Source organism: Anser anser (genome assembly GCF_964211835.1).
Source record: "Anser anser genome assembly, chromosome: W".
Lineage (NCBI taxonomy): Eukaryota > Metazoa > Chordata > Aves > Anseriformes > Anatidae > Anser > Anser anser.
Genome location: NC_139731.1, coordinates 1,205,533 through 1,223,365, shown reverse-complemented (window position 1 = coordinate 1,223,365; position 17,833 = coordinate 1,205,533). Strand labels below are relative to the sequence as shown.

Below are 17,833 nucleotides of genomic sequence, written 5' to 3'. Positions count from 1 at the left end.
GTTTAGATGTAGAGCTTAGCGATATGGTTTAGTGGAGTACTTAGTGTTAGGTCGGAGGTTGGACTCGATGATCTTGAGGTCTCTTCCAACCTAGAAATCTGTGATACTGTGATACTGTGATACTGTGATACTGTGATACCCTGCTCTGAGCATGGAGTTGGACTAGAGACTTCCCGTAGTGTCTTCAAGACTCAGTAATTCTGTAATTCTGTGAACTGGAATGCTGGAAAGAAAAAAGTCATTAGGTACAGAATTAGTATTGTCAGAAAAATCATATTGCCTGTTGTATTTCTAATTGTTATTTACGGGGATAGGCATGACCAGAATGTGCAGTACTCTTTTCAAGTACAGATAATGTGCCACACAGCTTAGTAACATACGAGGAAACAATGAGGTATTCAGAATGAGCTTTCATTTAGTAGCCCACATGCAAATATTAGCAAGAAGGTCAGACATATTTTCACTACCATGTCTTCATTCACTTTTTTCCTTAAAAATTTGTTCTAGCTGATATCTGCAGTAAACTTTTTATTAATGTTAGTGGGATCTGTTATGAACAAAAAATGTCATAAATTCTTGTAACTTCCATAGGTTCTGTATAAGGAGAGAAAATATCAGTAAGACCATATGATCAAAATGAGTTATTTTTCATGTTACAAAATCATGTAAGTGTTGCAGGATATCAAAATGGTATCTCAATATTTAGAAAATACCAAAAGGTTAGTGTGATACTACGTACGTATGTCAATAAACAGAAATAAGAAGTGAGTCTTTCCTAAATAGATTATCAAAATTATTCTTAATATCATACAGTTGTGCAGAAATAACTTTTACAGAAGGATTCAAAGCAGTACTATAGTAACAAAAGAACTTACAGGAGCTTGTAGGAGCAAGTAAAGCATGGAAGAGAACTTGTATGAAATACCTATCATTGTAAGAAGTAGGTGACAATCTCAAAATTACTCAAAATTACTGTTCATGATATTATACCTTTCTTTCTACATAAAAACAAACATTAGTTTTGTAATAAATTTCAGGAGTTTTTAATAGTTAACTTTAGTTCATTTCACTGTGAAATATTAAATGTCATCTAGCTATGATGCAGCTGCAGAAGTTCCCGTACTTCACTGGTACTGAAAAGCATTATGTGTATATGCAAATAATTTTAGTAACATGGGTGGAGCTAATACTTAGACAGTATTATGAAACAAATGAAATAGATTCCCCCCCCCAGTAATCCACATCAAAGATCAAGGAAAGAAATGCACACTCATTTTAAATTATTTATATATATTGTTCGAAGCTTTGTGGGAAAACCTAGAAAGGTAAGTGCTGGGTTAAAAGCATCTTAAAAAAATGCTGAAAAGCTGCTAAAGCCATAGTTGCTGACAAGGAGAAAGATTAGTGGCCTTATGCATTATATATTTATCTACTGTAGCAGTCCATAGGTCAGGTCTACTCATTTTTTATTCAAATACAATGTGCACTAGAGTTTGCTGGAAGCCAGTAGACTCAAGGAATTTGAATAACTTCATAAGTGCGATCTTTTGAAAAAGTGATGTGAAAGTGAGCATGAAAGTTAAGTCATTCTAAAAAGTGAGCTCAAGACTAAGTGAGACTGTTTCACCTAGGGTAGCAGACCCTTTGCATCAAAAATATTAAATTACATGTGCTTTCATTGTTCAGTGTAGTGTCTCAGCTTATGAATACCAGCCATCTTACAGCACAATGCTTTATTTTTGGTTTGATTCATATCTAAATGAATCATTATCTGCCAATAACCCAAGAAAATACAACCTTTTTCCCCGGAATAACTGTCATAGAACAAGAATGGCCTCTAAATCCTGAGAGATTCATGCAATACATGTTAGAATTTGTCTGCTTCTTGAGGGATGGTGGACAGATCACTTGTCACCCTTGTGCTTTTGAAAAGTTAATGTTTTTTTCTTCAGAATGACATTTACAAATGTGACTGATTGTGGGTCCAAAATTTAGAAGTTCGTATGAAACACTAACATGCAGTTATTCTTTTGTGTGTGTGTGTGTTTGTTTTGTTTTGCTTTTCTTAGTTGCAGCTGTTCCGAGAAATATTACATGCCTTTAAAGGAAGCCATGATGTTTGTTTCTGCTAGAGGCTCTGTGATCTTCCAGCTTTATCAGAAAGACAGCTTTATAAGTAGGCTCCACTGAAGAGATTTAGAAAAAAAAACGGGGTGCTGACATTAATAATTTAGTAGAAGAAATTATTTTATCTCTGCTATGTGACTAGTTTTGCCTTCAATATTTGTGTAAATGCAGTTACTGATCAGAGGGCTGATCAAGTAACAAAGAACTGGGGGGAAAGATCACCCTAATTTGTGAACCTGTTTCCTTTTTTTTTTTTTTTTAACCATAAGGGCATTAGTTTTGGCACAAAAGACTGGGAAAGTACAAAAAGATAAAAAGGAAAAAGAAACTAGGGGAAAGGTCAAGGATGAAGTATATAGCAGTCCGGCAGTGCTTGTCTGACACATCATACTGTGTTACAGAATACTAATGCCGCAGAATAGGAGGGGATAGGGTCTGTTGACTCACTCAGGAAGCCTGCTATCTGCTGACTCAATGACTCACTGTTCCTTCACAGACAGAAAAAGTGGATCCTTACAAAAAGAGGACTTTAGAATCAGCTGAGTAGTTGAGGAAAGTCAAGGAAAAATCAGGTTTCATTGTAAGTGTAAGCAATAGGAAGGAAATGGGTTTTAACTTTACATGACATACAGTGTTCTGTTTTGTTTTGTTTTGTTTTGCTTTGTTTTGTTTTGTTTTGTTTTCAAATGTCTGTTTAGCTAGAAGAACAATATCAACTGACGTAAAAAAAATACCTGCAATAAAACCAGATTGTAAGAAAAATAAGAAAAGGTGGGGAAGCCTGGGATTTTGTTAGGTGACAGAAAGAAATATTAGTGATACCTTTATAGATAATGACTAAGGTGGGTTCCACCTGCTTAAGATAACAAGGGAAGATGCTGCCCACAGAGTATTTTGCAGATGTTCACAAAATGTCTTCAGAAAATAAACCTGCTGCAATCCTCCCCTTTGCTGAGGCAGGAAGGACAGGGATATTCAAACGGATCTGTGTGCATCTTGGGTTCAGTGTGTGCTTGCTGGGATTTGGATGAAAAAAAAATCACCCTCAGAGGATTCTTTGTGTTCGTTCTTACGTGATTTTATAAGCACTTTCAACAATTTTGTCATTGTTACTAGACAACTGCCCTAGTTCTTATTTGAAAGACCAGTCACAATGTTATTTACTTACCAAGCAGCTAAACTGGGATGAATTTCTCAATCTATTGGCCCAACTTCTCTGAGGAAAAAAGAGACATCCTGTTACGTCTTTATAGCTGGCATGTGGTAATTTAGACAAGTCCCCTCTCCTTCCCTTTTGTATCATCCTTTTTCTTTTAAGCTTAATTATAGAAACTTTAAGTATCCAGATGAAGCAGGAAAGAGACAAAGGAGGCTGGAAGGAGCAAGAAGTTGGCTTGCCAGAACATGAAAAGGGTTCTCAGGTCTTGAGTTAGTGAGGTTTTGTTTTGTTTCTCTTTAATCCTCTCTGCAGCCATTGCCTACTGTGGCTATGAAATGTATTTTCTGTAAGGGCCTAGAGAGCACCTCTCTTCCTGGGGCTTTGGCTGCCTGGGCTCAGGGGCAATGCAGAGACAGTGCAGCTGACACCTGTCCCCTCCCTCTGGTGTTTCTGGAGAGATTCCTCCCAGACAGCACTGCAGGGAAGCCGGGGCTTCCCATGGGAGCTGATTTAAGCTGCCCTTCTAGTGCTTGGCTCCCAGCTGAGCTACAGCTGCCACTGCATTGCAGCCCTGCCTACGCCTGGCCATGGGCCCACTGATCCAGGCCCAGATGCTGACTGACACGCTGACACCCCGGCCTTATACTGGACCTTCCTCATCACTGTGGACCTGCCTGGTGACCCTCACAGAGCCTGATCGTGACCCTAATTTTCTGACTTGCATTCCTGGCTTGACCTTGGCCTTCACCTTGAACATGCCTGATGTGATGGGCTCTGAGCTGACTCTGGCTGCCATCCCTGGCCATGCCCTACTCACCTTGCTCAGGGTTGTGAGACAGTTCTGTGGCTTGCAAGCTGTTGGGATCTCCCTCAGCTCCCAGCTCCCCTCCCCTAGGGAGCAGCTGGCCCATGCTGCATGGTGATGGTTAGCTCAGGCCTTCTTCAGTCCTGAGCACAGATAGCCAAACCTCCAGGAGAAGGGATGCTCTCACAGTGCTTACACTCACTGAGGGCTGTTACTTTCCTAACGTCTTGCTTTATGGGATGTAGGATTAAACACAGTTTTTGCTAATTTTTATATATGTTAGTATACATACATGTGTCGAGGTTTGGGCATTTCTTTTGGTGTTTAAAGCAGTTGGACTGCTTGGCATCCTGGAAGAAAATTGTGCCTGTGAACAGCATAACAGCATCAGAACAATAAACAGTGAATGTCCAAACCCAGGGAATTAGGGGCTTAAAAACCAAAATTAAGTCTGCTTACAGCAAACTGCTGAGCACAAAGGGGAATGGAACTATGCCAGGCTGTAACAAATACACCAGATTTTCAAAATGACAAACATATCTTTAGGAGTTTATCTGCATGCAGAATTCCACTCCAGTATCAGCTGAGGGCAATGCACTCACTCCCCCAAAGTTACTGGTAATCTTGAGTTTTCCATTACATCTTTCCTTTTTATAGTCAAACTGCTGTTACTTACATGATCTACTGGAGGACTGGAATATGCAGTTCCAACAAATGTGCTTTGTTCTTTTTCTACCCTTGTAATTCAATCTGCTTTTACCTTTGATCTGAAATCTCTTATGAGCTCAGTGCACAGGCTTCCTGTACAGTTTTTCATAGGTACAAGTCAGCATCTATTGTTCATTTGGTTACACAAGAGAGCTTTACAAATAGAGCAAGGGCAAAGACCTCATTCAAAGTTTTGATCTGAAATAAATTTAAAATTGAAATCCTAGGAACAACTAATCACTAATCATGAAATTTTACTTTAGTGAGAATGTGATTCTACCAAGTTTTGTTCCATGATGATCTTACTGCATGATTATAGTTTTGGGTGGGAAAGACACAATCTCCTTTCATTTCACCAGTGCTGATGCAAGAGATTGTAACCCTTACTGAAGGTTACCACAGTTTCAGATCTAGCAGTTGAGCTGCATGTATGAATATTCATTCACTAACCCACATGAGTTAACAAAGATATTTAAGCAGTCTGAAACAGCCTACTTTATTTTGATGGACCTGGACTGGGGAGCATTACACAATTGGCTCATTGGGCAGATCTGAGAGGGTTATTTTTATCTGATATGGCAAGGAACAGTAAATAGATGGGAACAAGATAGGGTAGCAGTTTTTCTCCATTGCTTTGTATCGTGTTGTCTTTGAGATTTGCCTGACTGGGGAATCAGAGAAATATGAACTTGGTGGTTTTGTTGACAAAAATGCCTTTCAGCTCACTTTTTTTTTTTTTTTAACAGGTTTCAGAATGCTGGGTCATAATATCCTAAAACAGACGTAGTTGCTCCCCTCCAAAACAAAAAGGGTATTAATACAGTTGATACATTAATTATGTGTGAAGTTGATACAAGTGGATACATTATGATGGATAATTACTAAGCTATCAAAATAGTTTAATAAAAGATGATGACAGATGGAGTTTTGCACTTGTGTTATGTTATAGATAGCTAGATGATGGAATAATAGTAAGGTGTGCAGAAAGGAAGACCAGGTCCTTTAAACCTTTAGAATGCACTCCACAAAATTATCTTCTCAGCAGAACTTCTCCACTTTCAGAAATTCAACTAAACTTGTGGAGATACCATTTATTTTTATTCTGCTGTAAGTGCATTTTCTTCTGCCGGGCTCCATTACAGTTGCTGCTACACTCCTGGACTGTCATGGACTTCCTGATGTCTGTACTCCTGTTGTGTTAAGTGGAAGCAAGAGCTGGCAAGGAACAGCCTTCAGTGTCTGTCCATTTTACTAGCTTTCCTTGAACTTCAGGGGATAGAACATTGAGAAACATCCTCCCACAGCCTGAGTTGCTTGTTGTCTGCCTTGAACCTGCCTAAGCTAGTTTAACTGATCTTGCCAGAACTGAATTAAGTAATACTCCCAGGGAGTCCTTTGCCAGTAAATCTAAGGACTTCATACTAAGTAACTTCATAGAGCCAAAGGAAGACAAACAGCTAGGGAAAATAACCTCTTCAACTTGCAAAGGAAAAGAAGGATGGCGACTACAGTCTCTTAGCCTTCTCTCAAAAACAAAGTACTCTTAAATTAGCCTACTGAATGTAAAATCAGTGAAGGTTCACACAAACTAACGGATTAAAAACTAAGCTTTTCAAAGTCTCTCACTTCTAGAAAATCTACAAACCTTTCCTTCATTATGATTCATTCTGAGTTAGTTCAGAGGAAGAATATTTTGTTGCTCAGATTCAGAAAACTTCCTGCTCCTGTAAAAAAGACAAAGCTAAAAGAGTGCTAGTTTAGATACAGATGCCTCTAAACTAATAGGAGCTTTTCCATTGATTTCAGTAGACATTGATTTAACTCCTAAGCAAGGAGTTATCCAGATGTTTGGTACTGATGAAATAAAGTCCCTTGTGCAATATTAACAAACCAAAAATGTGAAGACAGGAATGACTAATACAGAAATCAATGTTGTGCATGATTTATAATGTGCTCTGTAACTCCCTACCTACCAGTATAGAAATCCTTCACTACAGAATCAATATAGTTCTAATGCCCAGAATAGCAACATTTCAGAGCATATACATGTACTATTAATAGTACGTGTTATCCCTGCTTGAGGGATACTCATGAATGTCTTTGCACACGGAAGCTTTTGTGAATGCTCATGGCAGCCTGATTCACAGGCCCTTTGTGGTAGAAACAAAGTGGAACAGTACATTAATCAAGGTTAGAGATAAAAGAGCCACTCCAAAGCAGCTCTTCTGCAGTTCTCTAGCCCATCTCAACTCCAGGAAAGCACAGCACAGATGTTTGGATTGTATTCTTTGGGAAGACTTCAGTCAAAGAGAAATTTAGAACTTTAGACCATTAAAACAAGGATTAAAATATCAAAGTGGAATTCACAATCATTGCCAAAACAGCTGTTGTTTACTGTCCCTTAACAAATCAGATGATTTACGAAAAACATTTTCTTAACAATCAGATTACAGGAAGTCCAGTATTCCTAACAGATATTGCAGGCAGCCCTGAGCTTCTGTTCCAGCTGTACTGTTATATACCTTGACAGTCTCTGTGCTTTGTTCTTTAAGCAAACCTATTACCCCCAATGCACATAGCCAGGAAATGTCATGGAAGAAAAGGGAATCAACATGAGTGAGCCTCACGATGTTTAAACAGACCAGTTTTCATTAAGTGTGGATCATTCTTGGTTGAGTCCTGTTACTTTAGCCAGCAGAAATCATTGACTGGTTGTCTATGGTTGGTAAACCAAAGGTTCAGCGCTTTTGACTGTCATCTGTTCCCTTACTCCTCCTTTCAGTCATTCCTGTTTCATCTGAGATGTTATCAAAGACCAGGATCTGGTTTATAAAACCTTTTCTTCTTTGGCTTCTTGACATTCCTGAGCCTCTGTCAAGAACTTGTTGAACACATAGCTATTCAGGACTGCAGATTAAAACTTCCCCAGAGGCTGAAGCTCATTAAGGGCATCTCATATTTATATGTTAATAACAAAGTGAACTCAACATTTTTGTTTTACAGTTGGGAAGATAAAAACACTGAAGCTAGAACTCAACTACTCTGATAGCCTCTGATAATGAATGTCCAATTTGGGCATGACTTTCAGAAACGTTGAGTATCCAGGATCTCTAGCTGGAGCTGAGGAAGAGTTTGTTCCTGTGTAGAGTAATGTTATCTCCCTGCCTAGGTTTTCCCATTTCTTAAAGGAAAATTCTACATTATAAAACACAGTAAGATATTCATTTAAAACAGTTACATTAGCATTATGGGTTGGCTTTACTGCTGATTTTGAGCACTGTGGGTGAGGGGCTGTATTTCTGAGCATCAGAAAAACATTCAGAAGTAAACAAGCTATTAAATGTCACAACATCCATGTGGAGCATTTAACTACCATGGAAAAAACAAAGTAACTAGCCCCAAACTCTGTAGGTTAGGATAGATCAACACAGGTGGACACCAGCTCAATGGTTTTATGCTCCAGTCTCACTGGGAGATGAGCATCTGCAGTCTGGAAGCCATGCAACTGAATGAAATGGGACACCCAAACTTATATGCTCTGCCTCTCAATGCAGCTAATGAGTGTGAGAGGAATGCCATGTTAACAATGTGCCAGAACTTCTATATCACTAGTTTTATATTTAGCCAGTATGAAGTCTAGGGGAGGCCCTCTTCGTTACCAGTGAATTTTGAACCTTGATCTGCTGATTCTCACTCCCCTGCATCACTGACCAGAATACATCATCTTGTGTACACGTGGAATAATTCTGGAATCGCAGGCCAGCTCCATGGAATACAGTTCAGCAAGCATGTAATAGTCAGTTTTAATAGCAATGTTTGATTTAGCAGGTTGGTGAACTATGTGCTACAGCAAAAGATGAATCATTGTTTATAGATGGTGTCAAAGCAGCCAAGTGGAGTTTAACCAGAGTTTGTTAAAGTTACTGTGCACAAGTTACACACCAGTAACTCATATTCAAGGCCACTATCTTGTCAAAAGGACACTGTCCAGTGTGCTCCAGCAACACCAACATGCTTTAGAAGAGAAACATATTTAGCCATGTTTAAGAAAAAAGCCGTAGAGGTGGGGAGTTTGTGAAAACCTCAAAGTAGCAGGGAAGGACACGTGAAGGAGGAGGAGCGAAGCTGCAGTGGAAGCCTCTTTGAATTCCAGCAGAAGAACATTTCTCATGCAGTGAGACCCTAGACTTGATTCTGTCTCCAAAAGCTTTTAAAGCAAGATCTTTTGGTGCTAAGTCAGCACAGATCCACTGAAATCAGTAATGCTGAAATGATTTACAGTAGCTGACTAGCTGGCCTTGTTTTCTCTTTCTCTGTCAAGTATAAGGAAACATAAGCAGAGAAAGCTTGAACCTCCTTTTAGTTTTCTGTGAAATGTATTAAATAGTCTTCGTCCAGTAAGGCAGCTCTTTGAGCTTAATAAAAGAAATTCTCAATCACAGATGAAAAAGTTGCAGTTAACTAATAATAAGTAGCTAATTTCTAAAAAATAATAATAATAATAATAGAAAAGAAAAGAAAGAAAGAAAAGGTGGTTTAGGTGAATTATAGGACGTATCTTGGCTTTTGTGGTGGGGGAGTCTACATGAGAGCATATGAGAGAAGGGGGAAACTGCTCCTCTGAAAAGGAATGCTGTTCCTTTATCTTTGAGGATGTGTAGCTCATTAGTTTTCTGTTGAACAGCTTTCTCCTAGAACTTAAAGAGATTGTTTAAGCATTTGCTTTAAAAATACTGTCTTTGTGAAGTTAATGTTTTATTTAGAATTTAATCCTTTAGGTGTTAGAGACCTCTGGCAAATTTCTTTTGTCATAGGGAAAACAGGATAGAATAGTATTCTTCATTATTGAAAGAAAGATAGAAAGCTGTCAAAAGAAAATACAATACTGTTCACATATGGTACCAGCCAACAATCAATTCATCTTTCCTTACAGATCTTTCCTTTACAAGTGTATGCGATTTGCAAGTGAATGGGTCAGAAGTGGCCAAATCCCATCTGTATCAGTATCAAGACAGAGGACCTGATCTTGAATCCTTGTTTGCTTTGGAATCCACAATCAGCATTCAGCACAGTAATATGGGACCTGGTTCTGACTATAGTAAAAGCTTTTCATCAAAACGTAAAAAAAACAGACTGTACAAAGATGATAAATAAGGAAAATCAAACTAAAAGGATAGGATATTCTATGCTACAACCACAGAGATTGGCTTATCTTTTTATGATTGCCTTATTTATGCTGTATTCCCTTGTGCTGCATGAGGTATCACAGTATCACAGATTTCTAGGTTGGAAGAGACCTCAAGATCATCGAGTCCAACCTCCGACCTAACACTAAGTACTCCACTAAACCATATCGCTAAGCTCTACATCTAAACGTCTTTTAAAGACCTCCAGGGATGGTGACTCCACCACCTCCCTGGGCAGCCCGTTCCAATGCTTAATAACCCTTTCGGTAAAGAAGTACTTCCTAACATCCAACCTAAAACTCCCCTGTCGCAACTTTCGCCCATTCCCCCTCGTCCTGTCACCAGGCACGTAGGAGAACAGACCAACCCCCACCTCTCTACAGCCTCCTTTAAGGTAACTGTAGAGAGCGATAAGGTCGCCCCTGAGCCTTCCCTTCTCCAGGCTGAACAACGCCAGCTCCCTCAGCCGCTCCTCGTAAGACTTGTTCTCCAGACCCCTCACCAGCTTGGTCGCCCTTCTCTGGACTCGCTCGAGCACGTCCATGTCCTTCCTGTAGCGAGGGGCCCAAAACTGAACACAGTACTCAAGGTGCGGCCTCACCAGAGCTGAGTACAGGGGCACAATCACTTCCCTAGACCTGCTGGCCACACTGTTTCTTATGCAAGCCAGGATGCTGTTGGCCTTTTTGGCCACCTGGGCACACTGCTGGCTCATATTCAGCCGACTATCAACCAATACTCCCAGGTCCTTCTCGGCCAGGCAGCCTTCCAGCCACTCATCTCCCAGCCTGTAGCTCTGCTTGGGGTTGTTGCGCCCCAGGTGCAGGACCCGGCACTTGGCCTTGTTGAACTTCATACAGTTGGCCTCAGCCCATCGCTCCAGCCTATCCAGATCCTCCTGCAGAGCCTTCCTGCCCTCGAGCAGATCGACACACGCACTTAGCTTGGTGTCATCTGCAAACTTACTGAGGGTGCACTGGACGCCCTCACCCAGATCATCGATAAAGATATTAAAGAGGACCGGCCCCAGTACCGAGCCCTGGGGGACACCACTAGTGACCAGCCTCCAACCAGATTTGACTCCATTCACCACAACTCTCTGGGCCCGGCTATCCAGCCAGTTTCTAACCCAGCGAAGCGTACGCCAGTCCAAGCCCCGAGCAGCCAGTTTCTTGAGGAGAATGTTGTGGGGAACTGTGTCAAAAGCCTTACTGAAGTCAAGGTAGACCACATCCACAGCCTTTCCCTCATCCACCAAGCGCGTCACTTGGTCATAGAAGGAGATCAGGTTTGTCAAGCAGGACCTGCCTTTCATAAACCCATGCTGACTGGGCCTGATCGCCTGCTTGCCCTGCAAGTGCAGCGTGATGACCCTCAAGATAATCTGCTCCATGAGCTTTCCTGGCACTGTGGTCAAACTGACAGGCCTATAGTTCCCCGGGTCTGCCCTGCGGCCCTTCTTATAGATGGGCGTCACATTGGCTAGCCGCCAGTCAACTGGGACCTCCCCCGATAGCCAGGACTGCCGATAAATGATGGAAAGCGGCTCGGCCAGCTCCTCCGCCAGTTCTTTCAGTACCCTCGGGTGCATCCCATCCGGCCCCATCGACTTGCGCACATCCAAGCTCCGTAGCAGGTCGCCAACCATTTCCTCATGGATAGCGAAGGCCACATCCTGCTCCCCATCCCCTTCCACCAGCTCAAGGCACTGGGTATCCAGAGAACAACCGGTATTGCCCCTAAAGACTGAGGCAAAGGCGGCATTAAGCACCTCAGCTTTTTCCTCATCCTTAGTAACTAGGTTTCCCCTCGCATCCAGTAAAGGATGGAGATTCTCCTTAGTCCTCCGTTTCGCATTGATATATTTGTAAAAGGATTTTTTGTTGTCTTTAACGGCAGTAGCCAGGTTGAGCTCCAGATGAGCTTTGGCCTTTCTAATTTTCTCCCTGCACAGCCTCGCTACATCCTTGTAGTCCTCCTCAGTGGCCCGCCCTTTTTTCCAAAGATTATAAACCCTCTTTTTTCTGCTAAGCACAAGCCGCAACTCTCTGTTGAGCCAGGCCGGTCTTCTTCCACGCCGGCTCGTCTTTGGACACGTGGGGACGGACCGCTCCTGTGCCATCACGATTTCCTTCTTGAGGAGCGCCCAGCCTTCCTGGACTCCTCTGCCCTTCAGAACCGCCTCCCAAGGGACTCGGCCAACCAGCGTCCTGAGCAGCTCAAAGTCAGCCCTCCGGAAGTCCAATACAGCAGTTTTACTGGTCCCCTTCCTGGCCTCGCCAAGAATAGAGAACTCTACCATTTCGTGGTCACTCTGCCCAAGACAGTTTCCAACCACCACATCTCCCACCAGTCCTTCTCTGTTTGTGAAGAGAAGGTCTAGCGGGGCACCACCCCTGGTAGGTTCACTGACCAGCTGCGTCAGGAAGCTATCTCCCACGCTCTCCAGAAACCTCCTAGACTGCTTTCTCTGTGCCGTGTTGTGTTTCCAGGATATGTCCGGGAAGTTGAAGTCCCCCACGAGGACAAGCGCCGACGATTTTGCAACTTCTGTCAGTTGCCTATAAAACTCCTCATCCGTCTCCTCATCCTGGTTCGGCGGTCTATAACAGACCCCGACCAGGAAGCTAGCCTTGCCGGCCTTCCCGCGGATCCTAACCCACAGGGATTCAACCTTATCATTCCCAGCCTGGAGTTCCACAACATCAAAAGATTCTCTAATGTAGAGAGCCACGCCACCACCCCCTCTGTGCTGCCTGTCCCTCCTGAAGAGCCGATAGCCAGGCATTGCAGCACTCCAGTCGTGGGAGCGGTCCCACCACGTCTCCGTGATGGCAACCAAGTCGTAGCCTGCCTGCTGCACAATGGCTTCCAGCTCCTCCTGTTTGTTACCCATGCTGCGTGCATTAGTGTAGATGCACTTCAGCTGGGCCATCGCCTTCTTCCCCGGCCTAGCCATTGTTTCCCCCGGCACAGCTCCAACAAGCCTTGTTTGAGCCCCGTCCCCCTTCTTACCTAGTTTAAAGCGCTCTCTATGAGCCCCGCCAGCTCCTGGCCTAGGATCCGTTTTCCCCTTGGAGATAGGGACCCGTCTGGGGCCATCAGGCCGGGTGCCGAGTAAAGCTCCCCATGGTGAAAAAACCCAAAATTTCTGTGCTGGCACCAGCCTCTGAGCCACCTATTAACCACGCGAGCTTTCCGTGTCCTCCCCGTGCCTCTCCCTTCCCCCGTAGGGATAGACGAAAACACCACCTGCACTCCCGCTCCCTCCACCAATCGTCCCAGCCCCCTATAGTCCTGTTTGATAGCCTTGAGGCTTCTCTTTTCAACATCGTCACTGCCAGCCTGGACTATCAAAAGCGGGTAATAGTCAGAGGGGCGAACCAGGTTGGGAAGCTTCCTGGTAACGTCTCTGACCCTGGCCCCAGGGAGGCAGCAGACTTCCCTATGTGTGGGGTCAGGCCGACAAATAGGGCCCTCCGTTTCCCTGAGGAGGGAGTCGCCCACAACAATCACCCTTCTTTCTTTCTTGGTGGAGGCAGTCCTGAGGCGTGGAGTCAACTTCCTCACCTCAGGCATCCTCCTGGGTAGGCTTCCTACCTCATCCTCACCCACCGGTCTCTCCAGCTCCAGGGCCTCAAACCTATTGTTCAAGGGCACCTGGGAAGGCGGCACCGGAAGGGGAGGGCATCTCCTGCGAGGTCGAGCAGGGACCCGTCTCCATTCCTCCTCAACTCGCAGGTCCCCTCCCTCTGCCCGATGGAGGCAGGGCAGGGGGTCCACCCCCCTTTGGAGCGTCTCACCCTGGTCCCTCTCCCTCTGGTCCTGCAGGGAGTCGCTCCACCAGTCTATCTCCCGCTCGCACTCCCTGATATCCCTCAACCTCTGCACCTCCTCCTTGAGTTCCGCCACCATGCGGACCAGGTCATCCACCTGCTCGCACCTCACGCAAGCAGTCTCTCTGCCTCCCGCCGATGGCAGCAAGAGGCTCAGACACTCCCCGCATCCGGAGACCTGAACTGCCGCATGTTTGGACGGGCAGTCGGTCTGGGTGCGTACTGACTTCCTAGAGAAAGCACCGTGCCTGGTGGAGACCATTGCCGCCCAGCTGACGGGAGAGTGCCGTTGGAGGAGTTGTCCCTATGGGCGGGTGTGAGCGCTCCGCCCTTCCTGCCTCGCTAACTGCCGCATCACTCCCTGTTTGCCCACCCTGGTCGCCACGCTCCTGGTCGCTCGCGCTCCCTAAGGGCTGCCTTTGAACGGCCAGAGGGAGGAGCTGTCGCTGACGCTGCTGGCTCCGCCTACGCCTCGTCAGCCTCCCTCACGAGGGCTGCCGGTGCCTGGCGGCTCCCTCACGTAGGCTCGATGCCCGAAAAATAGCCCTGCCTGTCCCGATCCCGCGCTCCGCTGCAGCACGCGTCTGCCCCGGAGCCGGTCGCCTCGGCAAGGTAGATATATTCTAGAAAGCTAAGTAAGTAAGTGACACTAATATAAACTATGCTTTGTGTGGTCAAGTTTAATATTTAATTAAAAAAACAATAATAACCTGAAATGCTTTCCAAAAGTGAAAATTTCTAATAGTGCCTAATATAAACTCCTGCAGGCATTGTTGGGTGCTAAATACAATTTCTTTGAAATTGTTCAATCTTTTGTTGAACTGGAGGAGGCTGCAGAGGAAGGCACAGAAACAAAGAACTTCTGGTTATTTTTCAATTTGAGATATCTGACTCATTCAGTTCTCCTTTCGGTACTGCCAATGATCTGTTATATGACTTCAGATAAGTCACTTCTAACTTTCCATATCTCTCATAAACAACTATAGCAACCTCTTTCATTCCAGCATCCTGCCCCACTGTGTGTTGTATTACTTAGGTTTGCTCTGTGTTTAGCTCTATGGGCCTAGAATGTAGTTAGATTTTTGCAGTGTTACTGAATAACAACAGCAACAACAAAACATTAATTTTCTTCAAGGAAATAGTCTAAGTAATGTCACGAGTAATCTCAGTCACACCTTATCATATTGCAAAGGTCAGGAGTTATCTGATGAATGGTAACAGGTCTTTCAGAAAACTTCAGTAACTTATTGCACACTTATGAAGGGCATCTGAATGTTACTCTGGCCATCTGAAGTATTGTGTTACACTGGCATTCATCCTCTTGAAACGTGGAAATATACACCACAATAAATAACTTGAAATATGTAGGAAAGCTTTTGAAATTAACTTGGCTTATTAGAGAAAATGGAGATACTGTCCAAATGAGGATAAAGGATGAAATTCACTGAAGTTGAATGCAAAATGTTGCTTGATGTCAAGATGTCTGCACAGGCACTGGATAATGAACCATTTGTGAGGTCGTTCTTCAGGGAAGACTCTGAAGATCATAACAGATTACAGCCTAGCTCTAACCATTGCTTTAAATCTAGGATAAAGGTCAATATCATAGTGAGATCCTGGTAATATGGATTGACCAGAAGTGTTTCAATATAAGAACACAGCTTCTACTTCAGAAGAAGAATGAGGATCATCAGGCTAACAAACATGGCCAAAGAAGGGCTGAATGAAATAGAGCCCTTCAGCCTAAAGAAAAGAAGAATAGTACCTGATCTCTATTTTTGCAGAGCACAGAAGAGCCACCAAAGTCCTTGAAATGCACTGTGAGTCACTCAGTGTAACCATTATAAATGGTAAGATTCAGATTGCCTGGATTGGTTATGAAACTCGTTGTCAGAGGGTCTTAAAAACAGGTTTAACAGATTCCTGCCAGAAACGACAAATACTATTGTAGACAAGGGAGTGAAATAATGATCTCTTACAATGTGTCTCAGCCCTCTCTTTTCTAGGATAACTGACATCCCATCAGCTGATAGAGAGTCATTAGTATCACCTAGATAAGCAGGTGAAGGAAAATGTAAGAATCTCTGCATCCATAGGACTTCTTAAGGGCTTTAATTGCAACTTTATGTCAGAGCTCTGAGTGCACTTATAAAAACCTTAATTGCTGTGACTGGTCTCACTGAGCACCCACAGACCCTCTGCTCATGGCCCAGGCACACCATTTAAGTTTAGGCCTGAGCTGTATACCTTTCTCCATTCCTGCTTTCTACTGCTCCTAAATCGTTGTTTTTATTTCCTGGCTTCACCTAGAATCACAGAATCACAGAATGACTTGTGTTGGAAGGAAACTTAAAGATCATTTATTTCCAACCCCCCTGCCGTAAGCAGGGATGACAACCACTAGATCAGATTGGCCAAGGCCCTGTCCAGCCTGACCTTGAACACCTCCAGGGATGAGGCACCCACAGCTTCTCTGGGCAACCTGTGCCAGTGCCTCACCTCCCTTACAGTGAAGAATTTCTTCCTAACATCCATTCTAAATCTATCTTCTTTTAGTTTACAGAATCACAGAATCATCTAGGTTGGAAGAGACCTCCAAGATCACCGAGTCCAACCTCTGACCTAACACTAACAAGTCCTCCACTAAACCATATCACTAAGCTCTACATCTAAACGTCTTTTAAAGACCTCCAGGGATGGTGACTCAACCACTTCCCTGGGCAGCCTATTCCAATGCCTAACAACCCTTTCAGTAAAGAAGTTCTTCCTAATATCCAACCTAAACCTCCCCTGGAGCAACTTTAGCCCATTCCCCCTCGTCCTGTCACCAGACACGTGGGAGAATAGACCAACCCCCACCTCGCTACAGCCTCCTTTAAGGTACCTGTAGAGAGCGATAAGGTCGCCCCCGAGCCTCCTCTTCATTCCCCCTTGTCCTGTCATTATCCATCCTAATAAAGAGTCCCTTTCCATCCTTTTTATAAGACCCCTTTAAGTATTGAAAGGTCACAATGAGGTCTCCCTGGAGCCTTCTGTTCTCCAGGCTGAACATCCCCAGCTCTCTCAGCCTTTTGTCATAGGAGAGGTGCTCCAGCCCTCTGATCATCTTTGTGGCACTCCTCTGGACTTGCTCAAACAGCCCCACATCCTTCTTGTGCTGGGGGCCCCAGACCTGGACGCAGCACTCCAAGTGGGGCCTCACAAGGGCAGAGCAGAGGGGCACAATCATCTCCCTCCACCTGCGGCCTATCCCTCTGTTGATACAGCCCAGGATGCAGTTGGCCTTCTGGGCTGCAAGCACGCACTGCTGGCTCATGTCGAGCTTTTTGTCCACCAGAACCCCCAAGTCCTTCTCTGCAGGGCTGCTCTCAGTGAGTTCTTCTCCCAGTCTGTGCTCAAGTCTGGGATTGGCCTGACCCAGGTGCAGCACCTTGCACTTGGACTTGTTGAACCTCATTAGGTTCACATGGGCCCACTTCTCTGGCCTGTCCAGGTCCCTTTGGATGGCTTCCCTTCCTTCTCTTGTATCAACTGCACCACTCAGCTTGGTGTCATCTGCAAACTTGCACTCGATCCCACTGTCTGTGTCACTGATAAAGATATTAAATAACACCGGTCCCAAGACAGACCTCTGAGGGACACCGCTTGCCACCAGCCTCCACCTGGACATAGAGCCATTGACCATCATTCTCTGTGTGGCCACAGAGCCAATTCCTTATCCACCAGTGGTCCACCCTTCAAATCCATATCTTTCCAGTTTGGAGATCAGGATGTCATGTGGGACTGTGTCAAAAGCCTTACAGAAGTCCAGATAGATGACATTGGTCAGTCTTTCCGTGTCAACTGATGCAGTCATTCCATCAAAGAAGGCCACCAGATTGGTCAGGCATGATTTGCCCTTGGCGAAGCTATGCTGGCTGTCTTGGATTGCCTCAGTGTCTTGCATGTGCCTTGACATTGCCTCCAGGAGGGTCTGTTCCATGGTCTTGCCAGGCACAGAGGTGAGGCTCAC

At 44.3% G+C, this 17,833-nt stretch overlaps 2 protein-coding genes across 2 annotated transcripts in view; one reads left to right on the top strand and one right to left on the bottom strand.

Annotated features, from left to right (window-relative positions):
* LOC310888609 (uncharacterized protein) overlaps positions 1–17,803 on the bottom strand; it is a gene marked incomplete at both ends in the record, with an annotated part of 380,131 nt that extends 362,328 nt beyond the window's left edge. Inside the window, one exon of the mRNA XM_083815484.1 lies at positions 17,623–17,803. Within this exon, the coding sequence (XP_083671610.1) occupies positions 17,623–17,803 (181 nt within the window). The remainder of the gene's footprint in view (positions 1–17,622) is intronic.
* LOC310888670 (perilipin-2-like) overlaps positions 14,224–17,833 on the top strand; it is a gene marked incomplete at its 5' end in the record, with an annotated part of 31,048 nt that continues 27,438 nt past the window's right edge. The window contains one exon of the mRNA XM_083815607.1: positions 14,224–14,433. The remainder of the gene's footprint in view (positions 14,434–17,833) is intronic.